General features: G+C 40.1%; 1 protein-coding gene across 1 annotated transcript; it reads right to left on the reverse strand.

Annotated features, from left to right (window-relative positions):
• Positions 1–18,909: 18,909 nt before the first annotated feature.
• On the reverse strand, positions 18,910–21,361 carry LOC135528386 (prefoldin subunit 4-like). The gene is made up of 4 exons (XM_064957434.1): positions 21,298–21,361; positions 20,411–20,518; positions 20,143–20,283; positions 18,910–19,307 (listed from the first exon to the last, which is right to left on the reverse strand). The coding sequence occupies exons 1-4, from the start codon at positions 21,322–21,324 to the stop codon at positions 19,176–19,178; spliced, it is 408 nt and encodes a 135-aa protein (XP_064813506.1). The 5' UTR covers positions 21,325–21,361; the 3' UTR covers positions 18,910–19,175.
• Between the last annotated feature and the right edge of the window lie 4,561 nt (positions 21,362–25,922).

Below are 25,922 nucleotides of genomic sequence, written 5' to 3' on the forward strand. Positions count from 1 at the left end.
AGAGTATACATCAATATTATTGTCAGAGGCTATGCGGAACATATCCCAGTCCACGTGATCGAAGCAATCTTGACGCTTGGAATCCGATTGGTCAGACCAGCGTTGGATGGACCTGAGCACGGGCGTTTCTAGTTTTAGTTTTTGCCTATAGCATGGGAGCAATAAAATGGAGTCATGATCAGATTTGCCGAATGGAGGACGGTGGAGGGCTTTGTATGCATTGCGGAAGTTAGAGTATCAGTGATCCAGAGTGCTACCAAATCGTGTCTCGCATTCGATATGCTGATAGAATTTAGGAAGAATTGTTCTCAGATCAGCTTTGTTTAAACCCCCAGCTACAATAAATGCAGCCTCAGGATATAAGGTTTCCAGTTTACACAGAGTCCATTGAAGTTCTTTCAGGGCCGTCGCATTATCTGCTTGGGGGGGATATACATGGCTGTGACTATAATCGAAGAGAATTCTCTACGAAGATAACGCGGTCGGCATTTGATTGTAAGGAATTCTAGGTCAGGTGAACATAGGGACTTAATTATGTTCCTGTATGTTGTTATGATTACACCATGAATCGTTAATCATAAGGCATACACCCCCACCCTTCTTCTTACCAAAGATATGTTTTTTTTCTGTCGGCGTGAAGCATGAAGTAACCAGATGGCTGTACTGACTCTGACAACATATCCGGAGTGAGCCATGTTTCCATGAAACAGAGAATGTTACAATCTCTGATGTCTCTCTGGAAGGCAACTCGTGCTCTAATGTCGTCCACCTTGTTGTCTTGAGATTGGACATTGGCGAGTAATATGCTCGGAAGTGGTGGATGGTGTGCTCGCCTTCTAAGTCTGACCAATAGGCTGCTCCGTCTGCCTCTCCTGCATAGTTTTCTAAGGACCTGAAGCGAGATGACCATCTCTGTCGGCGCCATCTTGCATCTAACTTGACCATGGAGCCCTGATTCACAGTCTCCTCTGAACAGTTGATTTTGAGATGTGTATGTTACTTGAACTCTGTGAAACATTTATTTGTCCTGCAATTTCTGAGGCTGGTAATTCTAATCAACTCATCCTCTGCAGCAGAGGTAACTCTGGGTCTTCCTTTCCTGTGGAGGTCCACATGACAGCCAGTTTCATCATAGCACTTTTATTTATTTATTTAAAAAAAATATATTGAACCTTTTTTTAACTAGGCAATTCACAAATTGTATTCGTCAATGACCTACACCCTCTAGTGGTGTGGGGGCTGTGCTTTGGCAAAGGGGTGGGGTTATATCCTTCCTGTTTGGCCCTGTCCGGGGGTGTCCTCGGATGGGGCCACAGTGTCTCCTGACCCTCCTGTCTCAGCCTCCAGTATTTATGCTGCAGTAGTTTCGGGGGGCTAGGGTCAGTTTGTTATATCTGGAGTACTTCTCCTGTCCTATTCGGTGTCCTGTGTGAATTTAAGTGTGCTTTCTCTAATTCTCTCCTTCTGTCTTTCTTTCTCTCTCTCGGAGGACCTGAGCCCTAGGACCATGCCCCAGGACTACCTGACATGATGACTCCTTGCTGTCCCCAGTCCACCTGGCCGTGCTGCTGCTCCAGTTTCAACTCTTCTGCCTTATTATTATTCGACCATGCTGGTCATTTATGAACATTTGAACATCTTGGCCATGTTCTGTTATAATCTCCACCCGGCACAGCCAGAAGAGGACTGGCCACCCCACATGTGCTCTCTCTAATTCTCTCTTTCTCTCTTTCTTTCTTTCTCTCTTTCTTTCTCTCTCTCGGAGGACCTGAGCCCTAGGACCATGCCCCAGGACTACCTGACATGATGACTCCTTGCTGTCCCCAGTCCACCTGGCCGTGCTGCTGCTCCAGTTTCAACTCTTCTGCCTTATTATTATTCGACCATGCTGGTCATTTATGAACATTTGAACATCTTGGCCATGTTCTGTTATAATCTCCACCCGGCACAGCCAGAAGAGGACTGGCCACCCCACATGTGCTCTCTCTAATTCTCTCTTTCTCTCTTTCTTTCTCTCTTTCGGAGGACCTGAGCCCTAGGACCATGCCCCAGGACTACCTGACATGATGACTCCTTGCTGTCCCCAGTCCACCTGGCCGTGCTGCTGCTCCAGTTTCAACTGTTCTGCTTTATTATTATTCGACCATGCTGGTCATTTATGAACATTTGAACATCTTGGCCATGTTCTGTTATAATCTCCACCCGGAACAGCCAGAAGAGGACTGGCCACCCCACATAGCCTGGTTCCTCTCTAGGTTTCTTCCTAGGTTTTTGCCTTTCTCTGGAGTTTTTCCTAGCCACCGTGCTTCTACACCTGCATTGCTGGGGGTTTAGGGTTTTAGGTTGGGTTTCTGTACAGCACTTTGAGATATCAGCTGATGTACAAAGGGCTATATAAATAAATTTGATTTGATTTGATGGTCTTTGCGATTGAAATTGTCCGGATTGACTGACCTTCATGTCTTCAAGTAATGATGGACTGTTGTTTCTCTTTGCTTATTTAAGCTGTTCTTGCCATAATATCAAGTTGGTATTTTACCAAACAGGGCTATCTTCTGTATACCACCCCTACCTTGTCACAACACAACTGATTTGCTCAAACACATTAAGAAGGAAATAAATTCCACAAATTAACTTTTGACAAGGCACAACTGTTAATTGAAATGCATTCCAGGTGACTACCTTGTGAAGCTGGTTGAGACAATGCCAAGAATGGGCAAAGATGTCATCAAGGCAAAGGGTGGCTACTTTGAAGAATTGTTTAACACTTCTTTTGGTTACTACATGATTCCATATGTGTTATTTCATAGTTTGATGTCTTCACTACTTTGGGACACCTGGGACAATCACGTGACAAATACCTTCAAGAATGTCCAGGGGAGCTCCAGGGTACCATGACATAACGTCCCAAGAACATCCTAAAACATCTCTGTGACCAACCAGGAACTAGGTGAAACCTCCAGGGAATCATGACAAAACATCCCAAGAATGTCCTAAAAACGTCCTCAGGGACGTCCCCAGGACAAACAGGGAACTAGAAAAAGGACCCCCAGAGAACATTCCCTTGGTACTGTCAAGCAACGACCTAAGAACTAGTCAAATGGACGTCCTAAAAAGGTCCTGACATGGTCCTACGTGACGTCCTGGGAACAAACAAGGAACTAGACAAAGGTCCACAAAGAGAACAGTCCCTTGTGACCATCAGACAACGTTCTTAGAACATTCTCAAATCTCAGAGGGATAAAGTCGGGCCAATACCCTTAAGGAACCTAATGACAACGTCAACGAATGTAATCAGAATTTCCACTGTTTGCTGGGTATCCTTTCAGCACAGGGAGTATGAATCTGTGGACTAAATTACAGCTATTGTTCTTTTTCCACATAATCTTGTGGAGTACTGCATGTCTGGAACCAGAGAAAACCACAGTAAAAAAGCATCCCTCCATTTCTGACATCTTATCATCATACAATCCTGCCATTATCAAGATGAGACTCAGTGAAAATATGGTTATTATCACACTTAAATGCTGCAGATGTTCTCATCTCCAATAAAGGACAACAGAATTGCCACCATCTACTAAGAGAAAGGTAAGAAGACAAAGCACATCAGACATTTTCTATAACATAAATAGTTATTTAGAAGTAGCCTAATCTTGGTTCCCTGACAACATTTAAACATGTTCCCCCATGATGACCACTGAAACAATTAGTTTGGTAGTCAGGCTAGGTTGCTCAACCAAGTGACTAATTAATTGGGCCTTGATCATCATGCAGAAGTTGACATCATCAATGTCTAATTACTGAAGCTCCATCACACAAATATTCTATAACCCCTCCAGCATCCACCTCTGCAACCCACAGTTATACTGTATAGGTCAGGAATACAGGGATCTGTACACACATAGAATCTACGTTTAGTTTAGTTTATGTCTTCAGACATTTGTTGGGTTGAATGAAATCACTAAATGAAAGCCTTGTGCCAAGTCTGCAGTACAACATAAATTAGTAGTGTTTGTTCATATTGGGTTGAAAATAAAGCAACTAAAGGTTTTTTGAAAATAAAGCAACTAAAGGTTTTTGAGAGAAACCATATTGCAGCTCATGCAGGCTCATCCCGGGGCTCCCTAGGGGATGGCCAGGGCAGGAAATGAGACGTCAGCAGCATCCTGAAACTAAAACTCCATCTATCTCACTTAAAAAGATGCTTCCCAACCTCTACCTAACCACCACCTAACCACAAATATGCTCAGAGTTGCTAGAGTCTGGAGATTGTAGTAAGGTTTTGCAGTGTAGACAAAGCTGTGAATGATCATGTCTGTTTTTCATTAGAAGTGGCTCCTATTGTTTAAGGTTAATTGTTGACAGGGGACGTGGCTGGGAGGTTTACCAGCCCCTGGATGGTGGTGTGTTATATTAACAAGTGATGTTTCTCAGAAAAGGTGTTCTCCATAGGATTTCAGCTCCTCTGACACACTACAATGCAATGAGAGGGAGAAGAAAGCTCTCTGGAAGCTCAGAGAACAACAGAGAGATACATTATAATGCCTGTGTAGATATACAATGCCCGAGTTGAGTTAAAATACATACAAGGAAAGAGAAGGAACACATTGAAATACAGTTGAAGCCGGAAGTTTACATAAACCTTAGCCAAATACATTTAAACTCAGTTTTTCACAATTCCTGACATTTAATCCTAGTACAAATTCCCTGTTTTAGGTCAGTTAGGATCACCACTTTATTTTAAGAATGTGAAATAATAGTAGAGAGTGATTTATTTCAGCTTTTATTTATTTCATCACATTCCCAGTGGGTCAGAAGTTTACATACACTCAATTAGCATTTGTTAGCATTGCCTTTAAATTGTTAAACTTGGGTCAAACATTTCGGTTAGCCTTCCACAAGCTTCCCACAATAAGTTGGGTGAATTTTGACCCAATCCTCCTGACAGAGCTGGTGTAACTGAGTCAGGTTTGTAGCCATCCTTGCTTGCACATGCTTTTTCAGTTCTGCCCACAGATTTTGACTGATCTTTGTTCCCATGTGCAGTTGCACACTGTAGTCTGGCTTTTTTATGCCGGTTTTGGAGCAGTGGCTTGTGCCGTGCTGAGCGGCCTTTCAGGTTATGTCGATATAGCACTTGTTTTACTGTGGCTATAGATACTTTTGTACCTGTTTCCTCCAGCATCTTCCCAAGGTCCTTTGCTGTTGTTCTGCGATTGATTTGCACTTTTCGCACCAAAGTACATTCATCTCTAGGAGACAGAAAGCGTCTCCTTCCTGAGCGGTATGGCAGCTGCGTGGTCCCATGGTGTTTATACATGTGTACTTGTCACGATCGTTATAATGAGTGGACCAAGATGCAGCGTGGTATGGTTCCATTCTCTTTATTAGGAAGTGAAACTCAAAGAAAACAATAAATCGCAAAACGTAATGTGAAGCAACAATAGTGCTCACAGGAAACTATACATAGTCAAGATCCCAGAAAGCACAAAGGGGAAATGGCTGCCTAAATATGATCCCCAATCAGAGACAACGATAAACAGCTGCCTCTGACTGGGAACCATACCAGGCCAACATAGAAATATAATTACCTAGATAACTCACCCTAGTCACACCCCGACCAAACCAACATAGAGAATAAAAAGCTCTCTATGGTCAGATCGTGACAGTACCCCCCCCCCCCCCCAAAGTGCTGACTACGACCGCAAATCTGACTCAATAGAGGAGGGTCCGGGTGGGCATCTACAGTTGGGGACGGCTCCAGTGCGGGGCGAAGTACCCACTACGCTCGCGGATACCTCATCTTCAATGGCGGCTCTGGTACGGGGATCGTCGCAGGGGGCTCCGGACAAATGGCCACCTTTGCACGGCAAGTGCGGGATGCTGGCACAGGACGCACTGGGCTGTGAAGGCGCACTGGGGATACAGCGCGTAGAGCCGGCACAGGATATGCTGGACCGAAGAGACGCACTGGAGACCAGGCGCGCTGAGCCGGCACAACCCGTCCTGGACAGATACCCACTTTAGCACAACAAGTGTGAGGAGCTGGCACAGAACGCACCGGGCTGTGAATGCACACTGGAGACAGAGTGCGTATTACCGCAAAACATGGTGCCTAACCGGTCACACGCTCCCCACGGTGACTACGGGGAGTTGGATCTGGTTCAAACCCTAGCTCCGTCAACCACCCGTGTGCCGCCTCCCCCCAAAATATTTTTGAGGCTGCCTCTCGGGCTTCCATTGTGGCCGTGAACCCCGGTGTTGTCGTTGTTTCTCTTTAACTGCCTCAAACTGCTCCCATGGAAGGCGATCCTTTCCTGACAGGATCTCCTCCCACATCCAGGATCCCTTACCGTCCAAGATATCCTCCCATGTCCAGGATGTCTGCTCCTCCTGGCCACGCTGCTTGGTACGTTTGTGGTGGGATATTCTATCACGATCGTTATAATGAGTGGACCAAGATGCAGCGTGGTGCGTGGTATGGTTCCATTCTCTTTATTAGGAAGTGAAACTCAAAGAAAACAATAAATCGCAAAACGAAATGTGACGCAACAATAGTGCTCACAGGCTACTATACATAGTCAAGATCCCACAAAGCACAAAGGGGAAATGGCTGCCTAAATATGATCCCCAATCAGAGACAACGATAAACAGCTTTTGTATAGTTCATGTTCTTCATTATTAAACTCACTAACTGCAATTTCTTCTTGACTCACTGTGTCTATGTTACACAGATGAATGAAATTAGTGAATTTCAGCTTTTTCACTGTGGGATTTCCTGGGACTGATAAATTTATAAGCACTTACTATATTTTTTTTAATTGATTTAACCTCTTGAGATGGAAAAATGTGACATGTGCTCTTTATGACAAGATGTTAAAATTAGGTGAAATCAAAATGATTGTTTTTAAGTTCCACTTCTCTAAGGGCACCGAATTGGTTGAGCGACCCACATATCACAATACAGCCACTTAAGAAGTGTTTATCCTAACTTCAATGGGATGAATAGCAATCAGTTTAGCCTCTCAGGCAGGTGTCCAATAGAGTAAAGACAGGTAGATCAGATTCATTTAGAAACTAATTCTAGCATGACGCCAAATATGTGCTATCCCAAATTACCAGATCTTCTATGACCTGATCAGAATAATCTGATACAATTGTATACAGTATTTGATCAAGTCAGTCATTTCAGAAAATGACTTGAATATTTATATATCTATATATATATATACTTAAAATAAATAGGTTCTCTTTTTCAGTTTATTGAAAAATCATGGAAAATAGATTATATTTTGGTCAAGCTTTATTTGGATAGTCACATATAAATGATCTACAGATGGTCGTACTATCAACAAAGTATCTGTTGATAAGCAAATGCTTGCTAAGGTTACAGTTAGGGTTAGAGTAAGGGTTAAGGTTAGGGCTGGGGTGGGGTATGGGTTAAGTTTAGGGTTAGGATAAGGGTTAAGATTACAAGGTTAGTGGATACAGTCGTTGGGACTATCCAAATGAAGTGTTACTGAAACGTTTACAACAAGTAGGTCTAAGTCAGAATAAAAAATAGGACATCAATTCAAGGATAATTTGGGAACCCTTGAGATTAACGGAACAATAAACAAGCCAATATAAAACTCAGAAACAGAAAAAGGACAATTCATGTGTTCATTTTTATTCTCACACTCGTCTAAAGTCAGAAACAGATGTTACGAATAGAGTAACACTTCTTAAATACATAGAACAACAAACTCTAATGTGATGCTAAAATAAATTATGAAGTTAACTGTGCATAACTGAATTAGTGCAAGTTGGGGGAATTATTTCTGGGGAAAGTCTGGCTCCAACTGTGGATAAACAAAAGCATTTTCTGTTAAATGAAGAGTTGGAAGCCCTCGCTTTTGAGTGTTCAGTATACTAAAGGGAATAGGCTACATTCCACACAAGGCAGAAGTATTATTACTAAAAGCAACTAGAAACACCTGGATATGCAAATGCTCCCTGACCCTATCTCCAACCCTACTCTGAACACAAACCAACCTAAAATATTTTTCTTCCTCGATTTTCCCTCCATCACTGATGCTAATGCAACCCAAGCCAAGGGAACCGTCCACCTCTTACTGCAAATTAGTCTAAAGAAGCAGTCTAATGCTGCTAGCTTGCTAGAGAAGATTGGCTCCGTTATTGTAAGGTATTTATTTTCCATTAATGTCAGAGTGCCTTTTTAAAATAAAGCTCTGATGGAGATGGGAAGTGGTTTAAAAAGGATCTGCTAAATTGCATCGCAAAATTGGTTTTAGTAAGGGAAGATTTCATTATTAAATGTTTCCTTACATCAAATGATTCCATCTGACAATACATTTACTACGATAATACATTTTATTAAGACTGCAGACCCATAATGTGGCATTTTGTGAGAAAGTGGCTACATTTTTGGTTGCAAATTAAATCCTTGCTAGCCTATATAGGCTATGTTTGATATAAAGTTTTGCTTACCGTTGAACAACTTACAGTTGTATACTGTATATTGCTGTACAGTAGTGGTGTCTTCCAGTGGAGGCTTCTCAGAGGAGGAAGGGGAGGACCATCCTCCTCAATGAATTTCATGTAAATAAAAATTGAAAAATGTATCATTTTTTAGATCAAACTATGCTAAATATATTCACGTCACCAAATAATTTATTAAAACACCCTGTTTTGCAATGAAGGTCTACAGTAGCCTCAACAGCACTCTGTAGTGTAGCACCACAGTCCAGCTGGAGAACAGCTAGCTTCCGGCCTCTTCAGGGTACATTGAATTAAATTTTACTCAAAGAGAAACATAAAATAGTTTAACAGTTTAGAACAAATTCATTTATTAAAAAATTAAGGAGGAGCAAGAGCAAGAGAGAGCTATTTTTTTTAAACTTTCACTTACTTAGCTAGCAAATGCAGCTATCTAGTTTTGCCTACTCAAACTCCCAGCTCAAACAGAGGGATGCTATGTTACTAGCTGCTTATGACAATCCAACACTGGAGGTAAGTCAAGGTAAACTTTTGGTTTGGCTATTTATTGCCATCGGGGCCCGCCGGTGTAACTACTAAACTACCTTCTGACTATACACTGTAATGCATGATTGTGGTGGGTTTACTAACACATTGGTTCTATTAGCTATGTTGACTTGGCTTGGAAAGGTATTTCGCATGGCCACAGTCAGCCGACGTGTTGTGCATTGAAGTCCATGATTGAAGGGAAAGGGCGTTGCAGTTGTGCGTAGGTGTGTAGATGCGAGAATGAATACAACGAGCCGTTTGTATGTGGCTATGAAAGTGAACTGTTTGCGTGTGATCAGGGGTGTATTCAATAATTAGCTAGCTGCAGGCAAGGGTGTGCAAAGCAGTGTTGAATGTGTCTGTCACCCCAAATCTTTCTCGACCTGTGTGCACCAACGTTGTAAACTTTCATTCATAGGCTAGGTTGTAGCAACCTCATGATGGGTTTAAGGAAAATGTGAGTATCATGTAGTAGCCTAAACCTATCGATGTTACATTGAACTGGGTGAATGGAATATAGAAATAAGGCCATGCTCCTAAAAACAACTATAGTCCTCCCTCATCTTAAACCGGCACCGACCGCCACTCGTGTCTTCTCCCTTGCACTGGAAAGGGGTTAACGCGAATTTGACAGCAGTTTACAGGCAGCTCGTTGGCAACTAATATTCTGTATTTAATATTTAATATTCTGTATTTAATTAAAGTACACCTGCTGTAATATGAATATGGTATCAACGCTGTAAAGCTGTAAAATTTACTGTATTATACTGTAAAAAAATAAAAAATAATGAAATGCTACCGTAATCAGAATGAATTAATAAATGTATGAATTAATGACATTTGTTGAGGAGAGGTGGTAGTATTTCACAGTATCTTACTGTAATTACATGGGATTGGTGCAAGCAGGTTGGCTTCTAAGTGTTTACACATTACAGTATACCCTGTTAATGAATATTTTGTTTTTTTTATATCACTTGCACTTCAAGAAGCCGTAATAAAGGCTTCCAAACTGGCACTGACTACAAGGCAAAACAGACCAAGAGGACATGGAAAAATGCTCAACCATTTAAGATTGAAGACTAGCTGCTACTCCAATCTGTCCCCTATACATTTAAAATGATGGGGCACTATATCCACATAGGAGTTCAATTGGTAGTGCATTCTCATTCATAGCATAGCCTCTTACAAGGCACACCTCACAAAATGTTATGTTAAGCCAGAAACAACAATACCATGCACCAACTAGTGGTCAAAAGGTTTTCGGCACTCTAAAGATACGTTACGGTACTGTATTCCGAGTGGTGGAATTACAGTACCATTCGAAATACAGCCATTTTCCAACAATGCACCAGAATGCACAGTATTCTGCAGTAAATGGTTTCAATGTTTTTTACTGTTGAAAATACCTAAAATTACCGTATAAATTACAGTTTTCTATTACAGTGTGGTTATGGAGCAATTATATTTTGTTTTTCTTTCTGACTGTGTTCTGAGAATGATTAGCCAGACATAAAATCTGTGATGTTCAACTGTAAAAAAAAAAACAACGTTTTCAGGTATGACTCAGTTGAAAGCGTGAAGCAATTTAAGCCAATTAAGACAGTGTCCCTCAGTTTTTAATATACAGAAATTATAATTAGAAAAGCAATTGAGGTAGCAGCTGTTGTATCATTTTGTCAGATGTTCAGCAATATTGAGGCCACACATCCTTTTAGTATTGTCACATTGTCGTCTTCGGTTTAACAAATTAAAATTAGAAATATATGAAAATTCATATTATAGCCTAAAGGTATAAGGAAACTGCATATGAAATTGACATACAATCTTGTTATTACCCCCTGATAAATGGCATGCACTACTGTAAGCCAAACATGTTCCTCTTTTCATTTGATCATCTGAGGGATGTTCATCTTTCATATTCCTCAGTGAGAGACATTTTCATGGCCAAACCCATATGCTACTAAATATAACTTGCTAAGAAGATTAGAGTGCAGAACACATACTTCCCCAATGACTTATACTGCTACTATCAAAACATACAGTATCTTCAAGTTCCTGGTTCCCGAATATGCCACTTGAAACGTGTCAATTGTTCTTGGTCAAGCAATGTTTCTTTCTGGCTGATTATTTCAGCTATTTCCTGTTGTCTGAGGGGTTTGATGGCCTTCAAGATAATGGAGTACTAGATCCCATGTTGTGAGATGGCCTTCACTCCTAGCCACAGAGAGGTTCTGACACTTCACAGGAAAACACATTCCACCCATGTTTTCTCTTCTTGGAGTTGGAGTATGATTCACCTGAGAACATTAATGTAATGCACTTCTTTACATTGAGGGCTTCAACCTATGATGTCTGTTGAAATACCTGCTACACTGTAACTGTCCCTTTTAGTTCATGCAACTTCATATTGTTCTACTCTAGACTAGCAGAGGGAAATCTCTCTCTAAGAATAGCCTACTATTGACAAATGTTCCCAGGACACCTATGTAAACATCAAGTACCTATTGCTTTGTGGAAGCACATTTTTCATAACTTTTTCATACGTCAAGTTGTCCACTCTTTCCCCACGAGAGAGCCCAATGGTCAAATGTATGTGCCAGAGATCTAGGCACACTAGATGCATTTATGTGGTTCTCGGGAACATCTGCAGTTGAATCGAGAACAACACAACGTAATTCATGAAATTCTCCACGTCGAGACGTACAGCACGAAAACTGTCATATGTTTTGATAAACTGTCGTTACATTTCAGTCAAGTTTCTCCCTCTCATAATGCACTCCGGGTGCACTTTTTTGGATCATAGTGGGCTAGTCACAATGAGGTGACCTAGTGGGCCTATTAAAATGATTTAATAGAAAACTTACTGGCAGAGTGACAGTTTTGGCGCACATCTATATCACATTTGCCAATCCCGACACCACTGGAGTGTTAAAACCAATTAAATGATCAGGAAACACATCCAGAAGTGTTGTTAAGGGAAATTGTAAAGTCACAGTATAAAATATAATCTCGCCAGGTGCAATATCAACCTCAGGCTGGAGTGAGCAACACCAGTAGATTTGAGGAGGGGAATAGAATAAAACCTCTTAATTAATTGGTAAAGTCAAATGACTCATAATTGCATTAACTCTGTACTGATCTTATTTTAGAGTACTGAATATTATGATAGGCCATCCCCAGAGCTGTATCATGCATAGATTGAATATACTGTATATCGGTTATATGTATCTGGGGACCTCCACTCTAAATACGTTTCAAACCTTTTCATCACTAAAGGAAGTTCCATAACGCCACCCTCACTGAGACCTCTATTTGGGGCCTTTTCTTGAGAAGATAGAAGTTCTCCATCACTAACGTGAAAAAGCATTTCATGTACTATAAAATTGTTTTTCAAAAATATTGGATGTGTTAGTAAAAACCAAGGTCTTTTGTCAGAAGGTGAGTGTAGCTGGTGCATGAAGTCAGGCGCAGGAGAGCAAAATGAGTGAGCAACGTACTTTACTGAAAAGATAAAGGCACATGGTAAACAAATACACTTGACTAAAAAACAATGGTAAATATTACGCACGGGTGAACACAGCACCCATTGAAAAACCAGCCATCATGAACCGAACTGAACATAGAAATAATCACGCACAACAAACATGAGAAAGCAGAGGGGTAAATACATGAACATGTAATTGGATAATGAAAACCAGGTGTGTAGAAAATAAAGACAAAACCAATGGAAAATGAAAGATGGATTAGCGATGGCTAGAAGACGTGACGTCGACCACCGAACGCCGCCCCTTACAAGGAGAGGGACCGACCTCGGCAGAAGTCGTGACATCTTTGCAGTGTAATTGTCATCCAGTTTTTGGTAGCTTATGTTATTCATTATAGGAGACATTCTGGTGTGTTTAAATTTTGGTGGAATAATTTGGTGCATTGTGCCGGAGATATGGAAAAGGCATTTGTGGTGCAAAGCAACAGTCGACATATTTCAAAATAGTAAGATGCTATTCTACATTGAACCTATTATTCATTAACCTCGTCCCCAGACTAAGTGAGAGAGAGTCGGGTGGTGGATGAGCCTAATTCTACATTGAACTTTCATAGACAAACAAGAAAAGGTTCTTGGAGTATCCTTTAGGGGTTCTTCAATTTTAAACTGAACCCTTACACGTTCTTCAAAGAACCCCTTTTAATGGATCCTGGAATAAACCTTTGAAGAACCTTTTGGGGTTCATTTTTGAACTACCACCCCTCCCTTATTATTATTATTATTATTAATAATAATAATAACACACATAACAATAACAACAATAACACAATATTTTAGTTGTCAGTGTTTATTCTGATTTTAGTGGCAAAGCAGAATTAAAAAATCAACATGAGGTAAACTCCCAGCAGAGCCCCAAGTCCAATGGGTATATCCTCTGGAGTGTTGATGTTAATGTGTAGATGTTCTCCGTGTCCATAGCCTGAATGATTTTGCAGTGCATGGTGATCGAACAGGTTTCCTGTTATATTCATCAGAGGTGTAGGGAGGGTGAAGTTTGTGAATGCCCAAAATGTTAATTATACAGATGTTTGGTTTATGTGGTGAATGTGAATGAAAACAACTATTTTGATAATGGTTTTCATACACATACCTTGTCCATAATGTAGAGGCCTATGGGATTTTCATTGAAGAGGTAAGGGAGGAGGATGGTACATGTGATCTGCATAACATACCAATTGAGATACCTTTGTGTGCCTCCTTGTCTGTATACCTACAGACACAAGTGAGGAGTTCAGTCATCTGCACCCAATACAGCTACAGTGACCTTCAACATATTCTTATAGCCTACATATTCCTACTTCTTTGATGATTGATATCCATTGAATTATGTCCATTTTCTGGTTTAGAAAGATTTTATATAGAGAGTATCATCATAAAACAATATCAATGTAGATCTTATAAGGGACAAACCTTACCCTAAATTGAGGAGATCTTTACATTTTTCAGTGAAGTGCCTGCACCTGCTGTCCTTTAAAATTCAAATGTTTCAGTTGGGCAGTTAGGTTACTGCAAGAACCAGCACCAACTATGGAGGTTCCTCTATGAACCCCACCTCCTATGAGGTTCTTGGAACAACCTTTGTAATTTTCAGTGCCAAGAACACTAAGGTTCTTCAAATAACTTTGAGGATCTTAGAAGAACCCTTGTTGAACCCCTAATTTTTAGTGTACACACATGTACAGTCTTTCAACCTATTATGCTGATATAAACCACCATAGTGATTTTATTGTCATGGGCTAGTGAAATAAATGTCATAAAGACTATATACCTGCTCGGAACATCAAGCTCTAATATCACTCTACATAAAAAGCTGATGACATTGAAGATCACATCACAATGGAAGCTGATGTCAAAGGGGCAAACCTGACTCCCAGACCACAGGAAGTGATGGAAATGTATTTACCTTTAAATTAATTCACATCAAAGCTCTCAGGCAATAACAAATTCTTAAGCTGATGCTCCATATGGACTTTGAGCGACATTTGCTTCATCCAGAATCAGTGCACAAAATTATCTACATCCCAAATGGCACCTTATTTCCTGTATAGTGCACTAGTTTGACCAGCTCTTTGGGGTTATATAGGCCAATAATAGGGTGCACTTTGGGACACTACATATAGTATTCACACTGATGATGAACAACATTGATCCTCATGCTCACTAACTCTGCTAAACCTCTCTATAAACTGCTTCTTGCTCTGTTGTACTTTAGGTTTAGAATGTTCCTAACTTCCTAAATCCTCTTGCTGTCACTTACTTCTCATGTGCCATAATCTGTTGCGATTGAGCTGTCAAAACCATGGATCCTAGCCCTCTCTCAATGTCAACTACTGCAGTGCAGTACAGTATGTATTTTTATCACACAAAAGCCATGAAGTAATGTACTTTCAAATCAAGGATTTGTCATCTCTTATCAGAAGCTCCACATGCACGGATTCACAGATTTATACAAACAATTGTATATGTTTGTGTGAGGTCTATCCGTACAGCTGAAAATAAATGGACTTTCAAGATCACAACAGTTATGAATACGCACTATAGTATACCAAACATTAGAAACACGTTCCTAATATTGAGTTGCACCCCCTCCTTTTGCCCTCAGAACAGCCTCAGGTCGTTGGTGCATGGACTCTACAAGGTGTTGAAGCGTTTCACATGGATGCTGGTACCATTTTGATTACAATGCTTCCCACAGTTGTGTCAAGTGGTCTGGATGTCCTGTGGGTGGTGGATCATTCTTGATACACACGAGAAACTGTGTCGCGTGAAAAAGCCAGCAGCGTTGCAGTTCTTGACACAAACCGGTATGCCTGGCACCTACTACCATACCTCGTTCAAAGGCACTAAAATAATTTGTCTTGCCCATTCACCCTCTGAATGACACACATACACAATCCATGATGTCTCAATTGTCTCAATACTTTAAAAAAATGTATTTAATCTGTCTCCTCCCCTTCATCTACACGGATTGAAGTGGATGTAACAAGTGACATCAATAAGGGATCATGGCTTCCACCTGGATTCACCTGATCAGTCCATGTCATGGACTGAGCACGTGTTCTTCATGTTTTGTAAACTCAGTGTACAATAATACTAAACTACATGATACAGTACCCCTCACAATGGAATATTGAATTGCATCCCCTTTTGCCCTCAGAACAGTCTCAATTTGTCAGGGGCATGAACTCCACAAGGTGTAAAAAGCGTTCCACAGAGATGCTGGCCCATGTTGACTCCAATGCTTCCCACAAGTTATGTCAATTTGGCTGGATGGTCTTTCGGTGGTGGATCATTCTTGATACACATAGGAAAATGTTGAGCATGAAAAAACCAGCAGCGGTGCAGTTCTTGACACAAACCGGTGCTCCTGGCACCAACTACCATACCCTGTTCAAAGGCACTTAAATATTTTTCTCTTCGACGGGTGGGGTTTGCCCACACTGCTATATCAGTCCGCTAAGCACCCCTACTTCCCGCGGCTATGCATAAAACAGACAGACACTGTTACCATTTGGAATTTCACAATACTTCCCTGATCCGTAAATTGACGAGGTGAGCCAAACCGAATAGATGGATACAATATCTATATGGCTCAATGAACAGAAAACAAATGCCTACAGTACAATCTAGTATTCTTCTCATATACTTTCACATTGTGTGTTGATGGGCTAAGTACAGTGGAAGGACACTAGGGGATTGATAGCCAGTTAAGGTGCTGTGAATGTGATGGCCTACTGTTCTAAATCTGAACCACCGCAATCCCCTCTGTGTCTAGAGCCTGACAGGGAGCAGTTCACTCTTGCCCTTTAATTATTGAGCTGACTGTCTCGGATAGTTCTTTCTATAATTGAGATTGCATTTTGAAGGAATCAAGGCACAGTGACATGTCTTTCACATATAACAAAAAGTTGTTTGGTGTAAATTTACATTTTAAAAAGTATACGGCGAATACTATGTAGCGCTTGTACTGGTACTTGTACTTGTACTAGTAATAGAGACACAGAAACACCTGGAGGGTTTCTGCAGTTACAATGTAAATCAATAGCGCTCAGTTACCCTAGCAACTGACACCATAAATTAAATGAATAACAACAAATTGATTTTGTGGACAAAATTACCTAAAGCCTCTGACTAACTCTAGCATCAAGGGTAGTGTATCATGAGGAGGTGGGTGTATATGGTAATCAGGTCCCAGTAGTTAACTAATAGCCTACAAATTTGCTATGGGTATAATTTAATTTCAATACCTGGTTGAATGGAAGTCACATCATTGATGTAAAAACTGTCTCTCTGCCTGAACACAGCTCAGTGTTATAAAGATCTGCATAGAGACACAGATCTGCATCTCCTCTTCACTGAGCTAATTATTAAAAGTGTAGAGGGAGAACGACAGAAAGAGAGAGAAATAAAGAGAGGAAGGGGGGAGGAGAAGAAGGAAAAGAGAACACACAAGGCCATCTGGGAAATAAGTCCAGTGATTTCCGATTTCCATGAGCCAGGGTTTAACAAGCTGTGCATAAAGCCAAGCCTGTGTGTGTGTTTCTGTGTGTGTGGTTCTCTTAATCTTACCAGTGAATGCCTGAACAGGAAGCCTGGGGGGCAGAGGAACTTGTTAATTGAGATCTCGATCCTCCAGAGGTGTCTGCCACAACTTCAAACCCTACATTTATTTATCTGATATTTTATTAGCACAAAGCAGTCCACACTTCAGGGCACACATTAATGAGGTCTGTGTATTATGTTGTGTATGGGGCTGCAGTACATGGATTGGATGCATTTCAGATCTTAGTTGATTCAAATCTTATTGGTCACATACACATATTTAGCAGGGTGTAGCAGAATGATTGTGTTCCTAGCTCCAACAGTGCAGTAATATCTAACAATACACACAAATCTCAAGTAAAAGAATGGAGTTAAGAAATATATAAATATTAAGACGAGCAATGTCGGAGTGGCATTGACTAAAATACAGTAGAATTGAATATAGTATATTCATATGAAATGAGTAAAGCCGTATGTAAACATTATTAAAGTATATAGGGTAGTAGCAGGGTTGAGTAACAGAGTGATAGCCGGGCTAGTGATGGCTATTTAACAGTCTGATGGCATTGATATAGAAGCTGCTTTTCAGTCTCTCGTTCCCAGCTTTGATTCCCTTGTGTAGACACTATCAAAATCTGTACTGTCTGGAAGGATTTTACCGGACTTCACTCTGTCAAATGCCTTTTCTTTTAGGAAAATTTGCACAACAAATTTTAATTTCACGTTTCACAAAATGTTTTTGCTTGTGAAGATTCCACCAGACAAAAGTAATATTTGAGGCTGAATAGTAGTGAGTGGACTCAGACAGTGACACCAAGCATTCTCCTGTTGCCCCCTTCAGTGGGGTTCATGTAAGTGCAGCACCAGCACACTTTCCCTCTGCATCTGTCTGGCATCCATTATTTCCTTATTGTGCCTGGTCTCAGAGCATTTCGTATTATTCTGTACGTAAATCCAAGACACTCCAATTAGTATATGTTACCTTCCATATGGTATTTATTAATGATGTGTTAAGAATCTGCAATTTTACAAATGCTAATTTGTTGTGGCTAACGTTAGCTGGGTTAGGATTAGGAGTTAGGTTAAAGGCTTAGCTAACATGCTAAGTAGTTGCAACGTAGCTAAAAAGTTGCTAATTTGTACAAATGCTAAAGTTGTCAGTGACGAGATTCGAACACGCAACATTTTAGGTTGCTAAACAGTCGCATTATACGCCCACCCATCCACCCTCCAAACAAACTCACACTAAATTAAACGTGGTTCCATTTAAGACAAATGCACAGTACACTCGCAAAGACTCCTTTCGTCTGTCCTGCAAGGTATTTACTAACAAGAAATTACACTATAGATTGCACCTTTAAGATACATTTTGGGGTACACACATACAGTTGCCTACATGTTGGGGTCTTAACAGTGGCTGCCTCTGCTCCATTCTTTTCTTCAACCACAAACAGTTCTGTTTAATGTTTTTTTAGTTGTATTGTTGTATTATAAAATGTATGTCCTTGCCTCTCAGTATTTTGTTACTTATCATTTTGTGTGTGGACCCAAGGAAGAGTGCCTAATGCTTCTGCAAAAGATAATGGAGATCCAAATAAACAAACTCCACAGTTTCTTCAGCTCCAACACACCAAATATATTTCCTTGGGTGTTTTTTCTTTATGGCCATCTACTGTACAATGATGTATTTTGTGTCAGACCATAGGGGAGAGGATAAATTTTTTTTAAAAACGAGTCTTCACAAGGTAAAATGGGAGACATTCACACAAAATAAGACAATACACCATTGTAAACCATTGCTGAGAAAAATCATGTTGATATTGAGAAAAGGACAAACATGTTGGTTACATGTTGGTTTGGCAAGCGTCCTGTCAGCACTGTGTGGATTTGATAATATGTGAGCTGCATGAAAAGTCCATGTGTAAAGAGAGTTGCCCTCTTAGCCTGATCCCAGTACTGTTTGTGGCATCTTGCCAACTCCTATAATCATAATCATAGATTCAGTGTCACGCTAAACAGGAAAAAACAGATATACGGCTAAAGTCTACACATTAGAAAGCACTCAGCTTTCATCTGCCTCCAGGTTGATGTTGTTCCCAAACTTGGCATAAAGCTGGACCTTCAGATCACCTAACACCTGCTGTATCGCCGACACCTTCCCTTCTAGGTCTTTGATCTCCTGCTGCAGTTGTTCCTGTGGATACAAACAATGCATGTTAATAAATCAGAATCGTTACAATTATTCGGGTTGCATTCTTAGTAATAGGGTAAAGCATAATGCCTTGATATCCCGGCCTTTGGCTTCATTATGCAACGTTAAAATTGGAACGTTAAATAACCCATCCATGTGTTTGCCTTAGGAGTAGGCATCCCGATTTCCAAGGTAGACCTACACCCCTACCTTCTACACAAGTCATATAATACAGGGTTCAGACAGTGGCAGGTCAAATTCAAGGACTTTCAATTACTTTTTCAAGCACTTAATTGTGAATTTCACAGAACTTAATTTTAAATTGAATTGTTGTAAAAAGCATGCAAAAAGCGATAAAAAAACAAGTATGCATTACCACTTTAAAATGGCAATCAGCAGTTGCTACATCCATTTTTTTGAAACTTATAAACTAATGATATGTACCCATTGATTCTTCAAGAAAATTACTTAGAAATACCTCATGAGCTTAGTTCAACTGTTGTTCCCCATCAGAACAAGAAAAAATAGTTTTGTTTTTTAAAACAAACACTATATAGCCTCAAAACATGGTTAACATATCATGTATGATCAGTCCTTACATCCATAGCAATGTCTATGAATTTGAGTGGTTACATTTCTCCAGCCCCATCCCTCAGCTTTTTACTGAACCAGGGGTGGGGCGACCACTTTATTGTTTCTACTGCTGATTAGCCCTTTAAGATTAATGTTTTTTTTTAGGCCTTCCCAATAGCATTATGCTTTGGCATTCAACATATTATTACATTCTAAAATGTCAGAATAATGTGGACATTGTCTTACTAAATCATAATAACAATACCTTTGCAGCTTCCAACATCTCTTGGGTCTCTTCCTGGGTGTGACTGATGAAGACGTCGCCAATCTGATACGGGACGAGCAGAGTGTCATCCTCAGCCATCATCAGGTCATCACTGGCATCCTGCAGATTCTGTAGAGATTTCTGAGAAGAGAGGTTATAGTTGGTTATATAATATAACAGTAGTGACTACATGATGTACTACAATAAGAAGAAACAAGTAAAGAAAATCGAATTATTCAGATTTTTCTCATCAATAATTAACCCTTACCTTTTTTGCCTCTATTTCATCTTTGAATTCTGTCATTCGATTCGTGTTTCTGGCAAATGTATTGATCTTCTTCTGGTCCTCAAATGTGACATTGACATCTTCAACTGCCTGTAAAGGGGAAGTCAATAGAGATTGTCCAAAATGAGCCTATATAGCTATAGTCAAAGTTGCTTGGCTAACTGAATAGCTAGCCAAATAATTAGCTACATTTTTTAAAACAGAACAATACAACAGGGTCTCTAAACCATATTTGACAACACTATTTAGCCAACGTACTAGTTATACAACGCCTGAATAAGGGATACGAAAAGTGGATAACGAGCCAGGCCATGTTCAGTTGCTAAACGTTCTCGAAAGTTGCAGATATAAATCCCATGAATAGATATGATTTCTTATTCTACATGTCAGAGGCATGTTTGATCTACATATTCAAAAGTTCAGTCCTGCTAAATGTGCCCCAGAATGGCTAGGACTTCAGAGGTTTCAGCCCAATACGAGAGCTGTAGCCATATAAATTACATTAAAACTAGAGTGTAGCAACAAAATAGCTGGCAAAGCGCTCTTCAAATTGCACTAGCTATCATTAAACTGACACCATGGTAGCTACACGTTCAATAAGGAAATCACGGATAGATGTTAAGAGTAGTTTGTTGATAACCAGCTAACGTTAGTAGCTAAACTACCCTAAACTTGCTACCATTAGCTGGCTAGCTGTGATCCAAACAACGCACGAGTAGAGCACGAATAAAAACAAAATCAGGCAGTGAATTTATGTATTTACAAACTAAATTGTAGAATACGTGTCTTAGATAATTACTGCACGAATGACAGTGGTGTGACGCCTGTATGGAGATCGGAGTGAATTATTAAAACAGATTTTAGCTTACAACTGTCTTCTTCATGGTGACCGCCATCTTGCTACTGATTTAGGAAAAAGTCGACTTCTTCAGATGCAATTTAGTGGTGGTAGGAATCATTACATGCTCATTACCACCACCTAGCGGATTTACTATATTCAGCGCTTCAAATACGTAAATTATACTCATTAAGCCAGGGGTGTCAAATTCATTTTTCCCGCCCCGGGGGATACATTCACGATTCAAAGAGGTCCGGAGTGCTCCAGGTTTAAAAAAAATATTATTTCCTCTGTGTCAAAATTTGCAAATAATAGTCCCCTTATCCATTTTTTTGGAAATGTTCGATGCTCCCTGACTGTCTTACTTTCATTTTGGTGATTATTATCAAGGAACTATGAATCTAGGTCCATTATAACTGTTTACAGTTTCAATTTGGCTTTAGTCATTTTAAAGTATATCGAGTTCACCCCCCCCCCCCCCTAATGTTGCTTTTTACTTAAACCACATGTGGGCCTTATGTTTGATACCGATACACACAAGGTTACCATGTCCAAGGTCTTCTGTCAAATTGGGCTACTTTGAAATATCGCAGGTAAAATGGTACTGGTCGCGGGTTTTTGGGCTACTTCTAAATTGCACCTCGCATGTAAACTCAGTTTATTAGATACATTCGCTTGGAGGTGGTTTAAACGCCATTCTAATGTCGACTTTGCTAATGGAAAACAGTATCAAGTTTTTTATGCATACCCAGTTCTTGGGTCTCGGGGCTGCGCGAGTTGAAATATGAAATTGAAGTTATGGAACTCCCTCGGGTGCTTCTGTTATGTGGAAAAGTCCTCAATGAAACTGACATTAAATGTGGATAATTATACATTTGCACCTGTTGCCCACCAAGTCGGCAATTCATTTATATGCCATTGTAGGCTACTAGAATACCATTTGATACAATAAATATGTTGAAATGACTATATCACTGAAGTAATTGCAAATCCATTTGTATCACATGTGTAGCCTAACTGGAGCTGGCAAACATATTTAAAAAATAGCCTATAACTTCAGTTTGATGTTGTAGCCTTAAGCAATTTATTAATGGACATGTTTAGTTCATTCAGTTAGAAGTTATCAAAACTCTATTGCAATTGCCGATCAGTTGTTGGTAACAATCAGTCAGATTAGGCTACAGGTAAAACAATTTTAAAGACTGGCTGTTGTTGACAATCATATTCAGTTCATATACAGTGCCTTGCAAAAGTATTCGACCCCCTTGAACTTTGCGACCTTTTGCCACATTTCAGGCTTCAAACATAAAGATATAAAACTGTATTATTTTTGTGAAGAATCAACAACAAGTGGGACACAATCATGAAGTGGAACGACATTTATTGGATATTTCAAACTTTTTTAACAAATCAAAAACTGAAAAATTGGGCGTGCAAAATTTTTCAGCCCCTTTACTTTCAGTGCAGCAAACTCTCTCCAGAAGTTCAGTGAGGATCTCTGAATGATCCAATGTTGACCTAAATGACTAATGATGATAAATACAATCCACCTGTGTGTAATCAAGTCTCCGTATAAATGCACCTGCACTGTGATAGTCTCAGAGGTCCGTTAAAAGCGCAGAGAGCATCATGAAGAACAAGGAACACACCAGGCAGGTCCGAGATACTGTTGTGAAGAAGTTTAAAGCCGGATTTGGATACAAAAAGATTTCCCAAGCTTTAAACATCCCAAGGAGCACTGTGCAAGCGATAATATTGAAATGGAAGGAGTATCAGACCACTGCAAATCTACCAAGACCTGGCCGTCCCTCTAAACTTTCAACTCATACAAGGAGAAGACTGATCAGAGATGCAGCCAAGAGGCCCATGATCACTCTGGATGAACTGCAGAGATCTACAGCTGAGGTGGGAGACTCTGTCCATAGGACAACAATCAGTCGTATATTGTACAAATCTGGCCTTTATGGAAGAGTGGCAAGAAGAAAGCCATTTCTTAAAGATATCCATAAAAAGTGTCGTTTAAAGTTTGCCACAAGCCACCTGGGAGACACACCAAACATGTGGAAGAAGGTGCTCTGGTCAGATGAAACCAAAATTGAACTTTTTGGCAACAATGCAAAACGTTATGTTTGGTGTAAAAGCAACACAGCTCATCACCGTGAACACACCATCCCCACTGTCAAACATGGTGGTGGCAGCATCATGGTTTGGGCCTGCTTTTCTTCAGCAGGGACAGGGAAGATGGTTAAAATTGATGGGAAGATGGATGGAGCCAAATACAGGACCATTCTGGAAGAATACCTGATGGAGTCTGCAAAAGACCTGAGACTGGGACGGAGATTTGTCTTCCAACAAGACAATGATCCAAAAGATAAAGCAAAATCTACAATGGAATGGTTCAAAAATAAACATATCCAGGTGTTAGAATGGCCAAGTCAAAGTCCAGACCTGAATCCAATCGAGAATCTGTGGAAAGAACTGAAAATTGCTGTTCACAAATGCTCTCCATCCAACCTCACTGAGCTCGAGCTGTTTTGCAAGGAGGAATGGGAAAAAATTTCAGTCTCTCGATGTGCAAAACTGATAGAGACATACCCCGGGCGACTTACAGCTGTAATCACAGCAAAAGGTGGCGCTACAAAGTATTAATTTAAGGGGGCTGAACAATTTTGCACGCCCAATTTTTCAGTTTTTTATTTGTTAAAAAAGTTTGAAATATCCAATAAATGTCGTTCCACTTCATGATTGTGTCCCACTTGTTGTTGATTCTTCACAAAAAAATACAGTTTTATATCTTTATGTTTGAAGCCTGAAATGTGGCAAAAGGTCGCAAAGTTCAAGGGGGCCGAATACTTTCGCAAGACACTGTACATATTATTAATATTTATTTCCGTGATTGAAATTATGAACCCTGTCCTCAGTAGTCTTTTCCAGCAGGCTATTGTGAAACACAAGCACTTCTTACCTCGAAATCACCTCGCTATTCATCTGGAAATAAATGAGTTTGTCATTTTGAACGAAGCAAGCTGCTAAATCTTTCATTCAGTTTATATACATCTTACCTACAAACCATGGAAAAGTTGAATGACAAACATAAACCCAGAGTCTATGCCGATTGAAATGACAAGTCAATCTCACAAATGGGCAATATTTTTATTTTACCTTTATTTAACTAGGCAAATCAGTTAAGAACTTTATTATTTACAATGACGTCCTACCCCGGCCAAACCCTGACGATGCTGGGCAAATTGTGACCCACCCTATGGGACTCCCAATCACGGCCGGATGTGATACAGCCTGGATTCAAACCAGGGACTATAGTGACGCCTCTAACACTGAGATGTAATGCCTTAGACCACTGCGCCACTCGGGAGCCCATAACTGTTGGTAGTCTTAATAATACAATTGCCAGAAAATAGCCAAACATAATTTTTTTTAAAGTTCGTCCAAGTGTTTCTTGCTCAGAGATTTCGAGATCCTCTGTCCAACTTCCATCATTCAAACTCTCCTGTCAGATGTATCTATAGTTATGCACATGAGCAAAAGGGATTTATTTACAATTATAAACTGGGTGGTTCGAGCCCTGAATGCTGATTGGCTGACAGCTGTGGTATATCAGATTGTACACCAAGGGTATGACAAAACATAGATTTTTACTGCTCTTATTACCATGGTAACATTTTATAATAGCAATAAGGCACCCCGGGGGTTTGTGGTATATGGCCAATAAATATACCACGGCTATACCCCCCCCCCCCCCCCATGCCTTATTGCTTAGTTGTAAACTGGGTGGTTTAGGATGGTATATGACGGGTATAAGACATTATTTTGTTGGTAACCAGTTTATAATAAAGGCACCATGGAGGTTTGTGGTATATGGCCAATATACCATGGCTAACGACTGTATCCAGGCACTCCGCTTTGCGTCATGCTTAAGAACAGCCCTTAGCTGTTACCATACCCCCGCATGCCTTATAACTTAATCATATAAGAGCAAATTATCTTTTTATCAAATTCCTTTATCTCAGGTCACAGCTCGCAATAATTATTATTTTGATGAAAACACACATTTTCTTCATAGGTCTTTACAAGTTACATAGATTTCCTTCTTAATTGTCTCAATAACGTTATCAGAAAAATGTTTAATGTATAAGTCTGGCAACTCCTCTCTTGCTGCTATAAAATAATGGGCTAGTTTTCAGGCCTTTTTGGGCAGGTTTTGAGTGGTCAGTGATATGTACATTTTAGCTAGACCTGCCAACCCATGTCAACACTAAGCTCAAATGGAATATTGTGCTGATACCAAAAATTGTCCTAGACCTAAAAATTTCTACCTCGCTGCTCATATGCCTACCTGACACACTGGGGTATGTCAAAGCATTCCAAAATTTGCATACAATAACTCTACGCGTGATTGGAGAAACCAAAACATTTGCTCTGTAAATATTCAGAACAAACAGAACTGCTCCCAAGTTCAAATATTGGCAGAATATATGAGTTGTCGAAAGGCAGCTATGGGCAACTTACTCAGATTTATTTAACAAAGATGTACAAGGTACATATTATTTAGACAATGCACATATGGTCATGTCTGTTTAGTGAGCAAATAGCACAAGGTCATAATTCTATACTATGAACATCCCAATGATAATAAAT

The sequence above is a fragment of the Oncorhynchus masou genome, chromosome 33, assembly GCF_036934945.1.
Source record: "Oncorhynchus masou masou isolate Uvic2021 chromosome 33, UVic_Omas_1.1, whole genome shotgun sequence".
Taxonomy (NCBI): domain Eukaryota; kingdom Metazoa; phylum Chordata; class Actinopteri; order Salmoniformes; family Salmonidae; genus Oncorhynchus; species Oncorhynchus masou.

Bases quoted from the DNA above. Each gene is read 5' to 3' on its own strand.
- LOC135528386 (XM_064957434.1), bottom strand. From the start codon at position 21,324: ATGGCGGTCACCATGAAGAAGACAGTT. The intron at 20,519-21,297 runs GTAAGCTAAAAT...TCCCCTTTACAG, and splicing joins TCACCATGAAGAAGACAGTT to GCAGTTGAAGATGTCAATGT. The intron at 19,308-20,142 runs GTATTGTTATTA...TTGTATCCACAG, and splicing joins AGATGTTGGAAGCTGCAAAG to GAACAACTGCAGCAGGAGAT.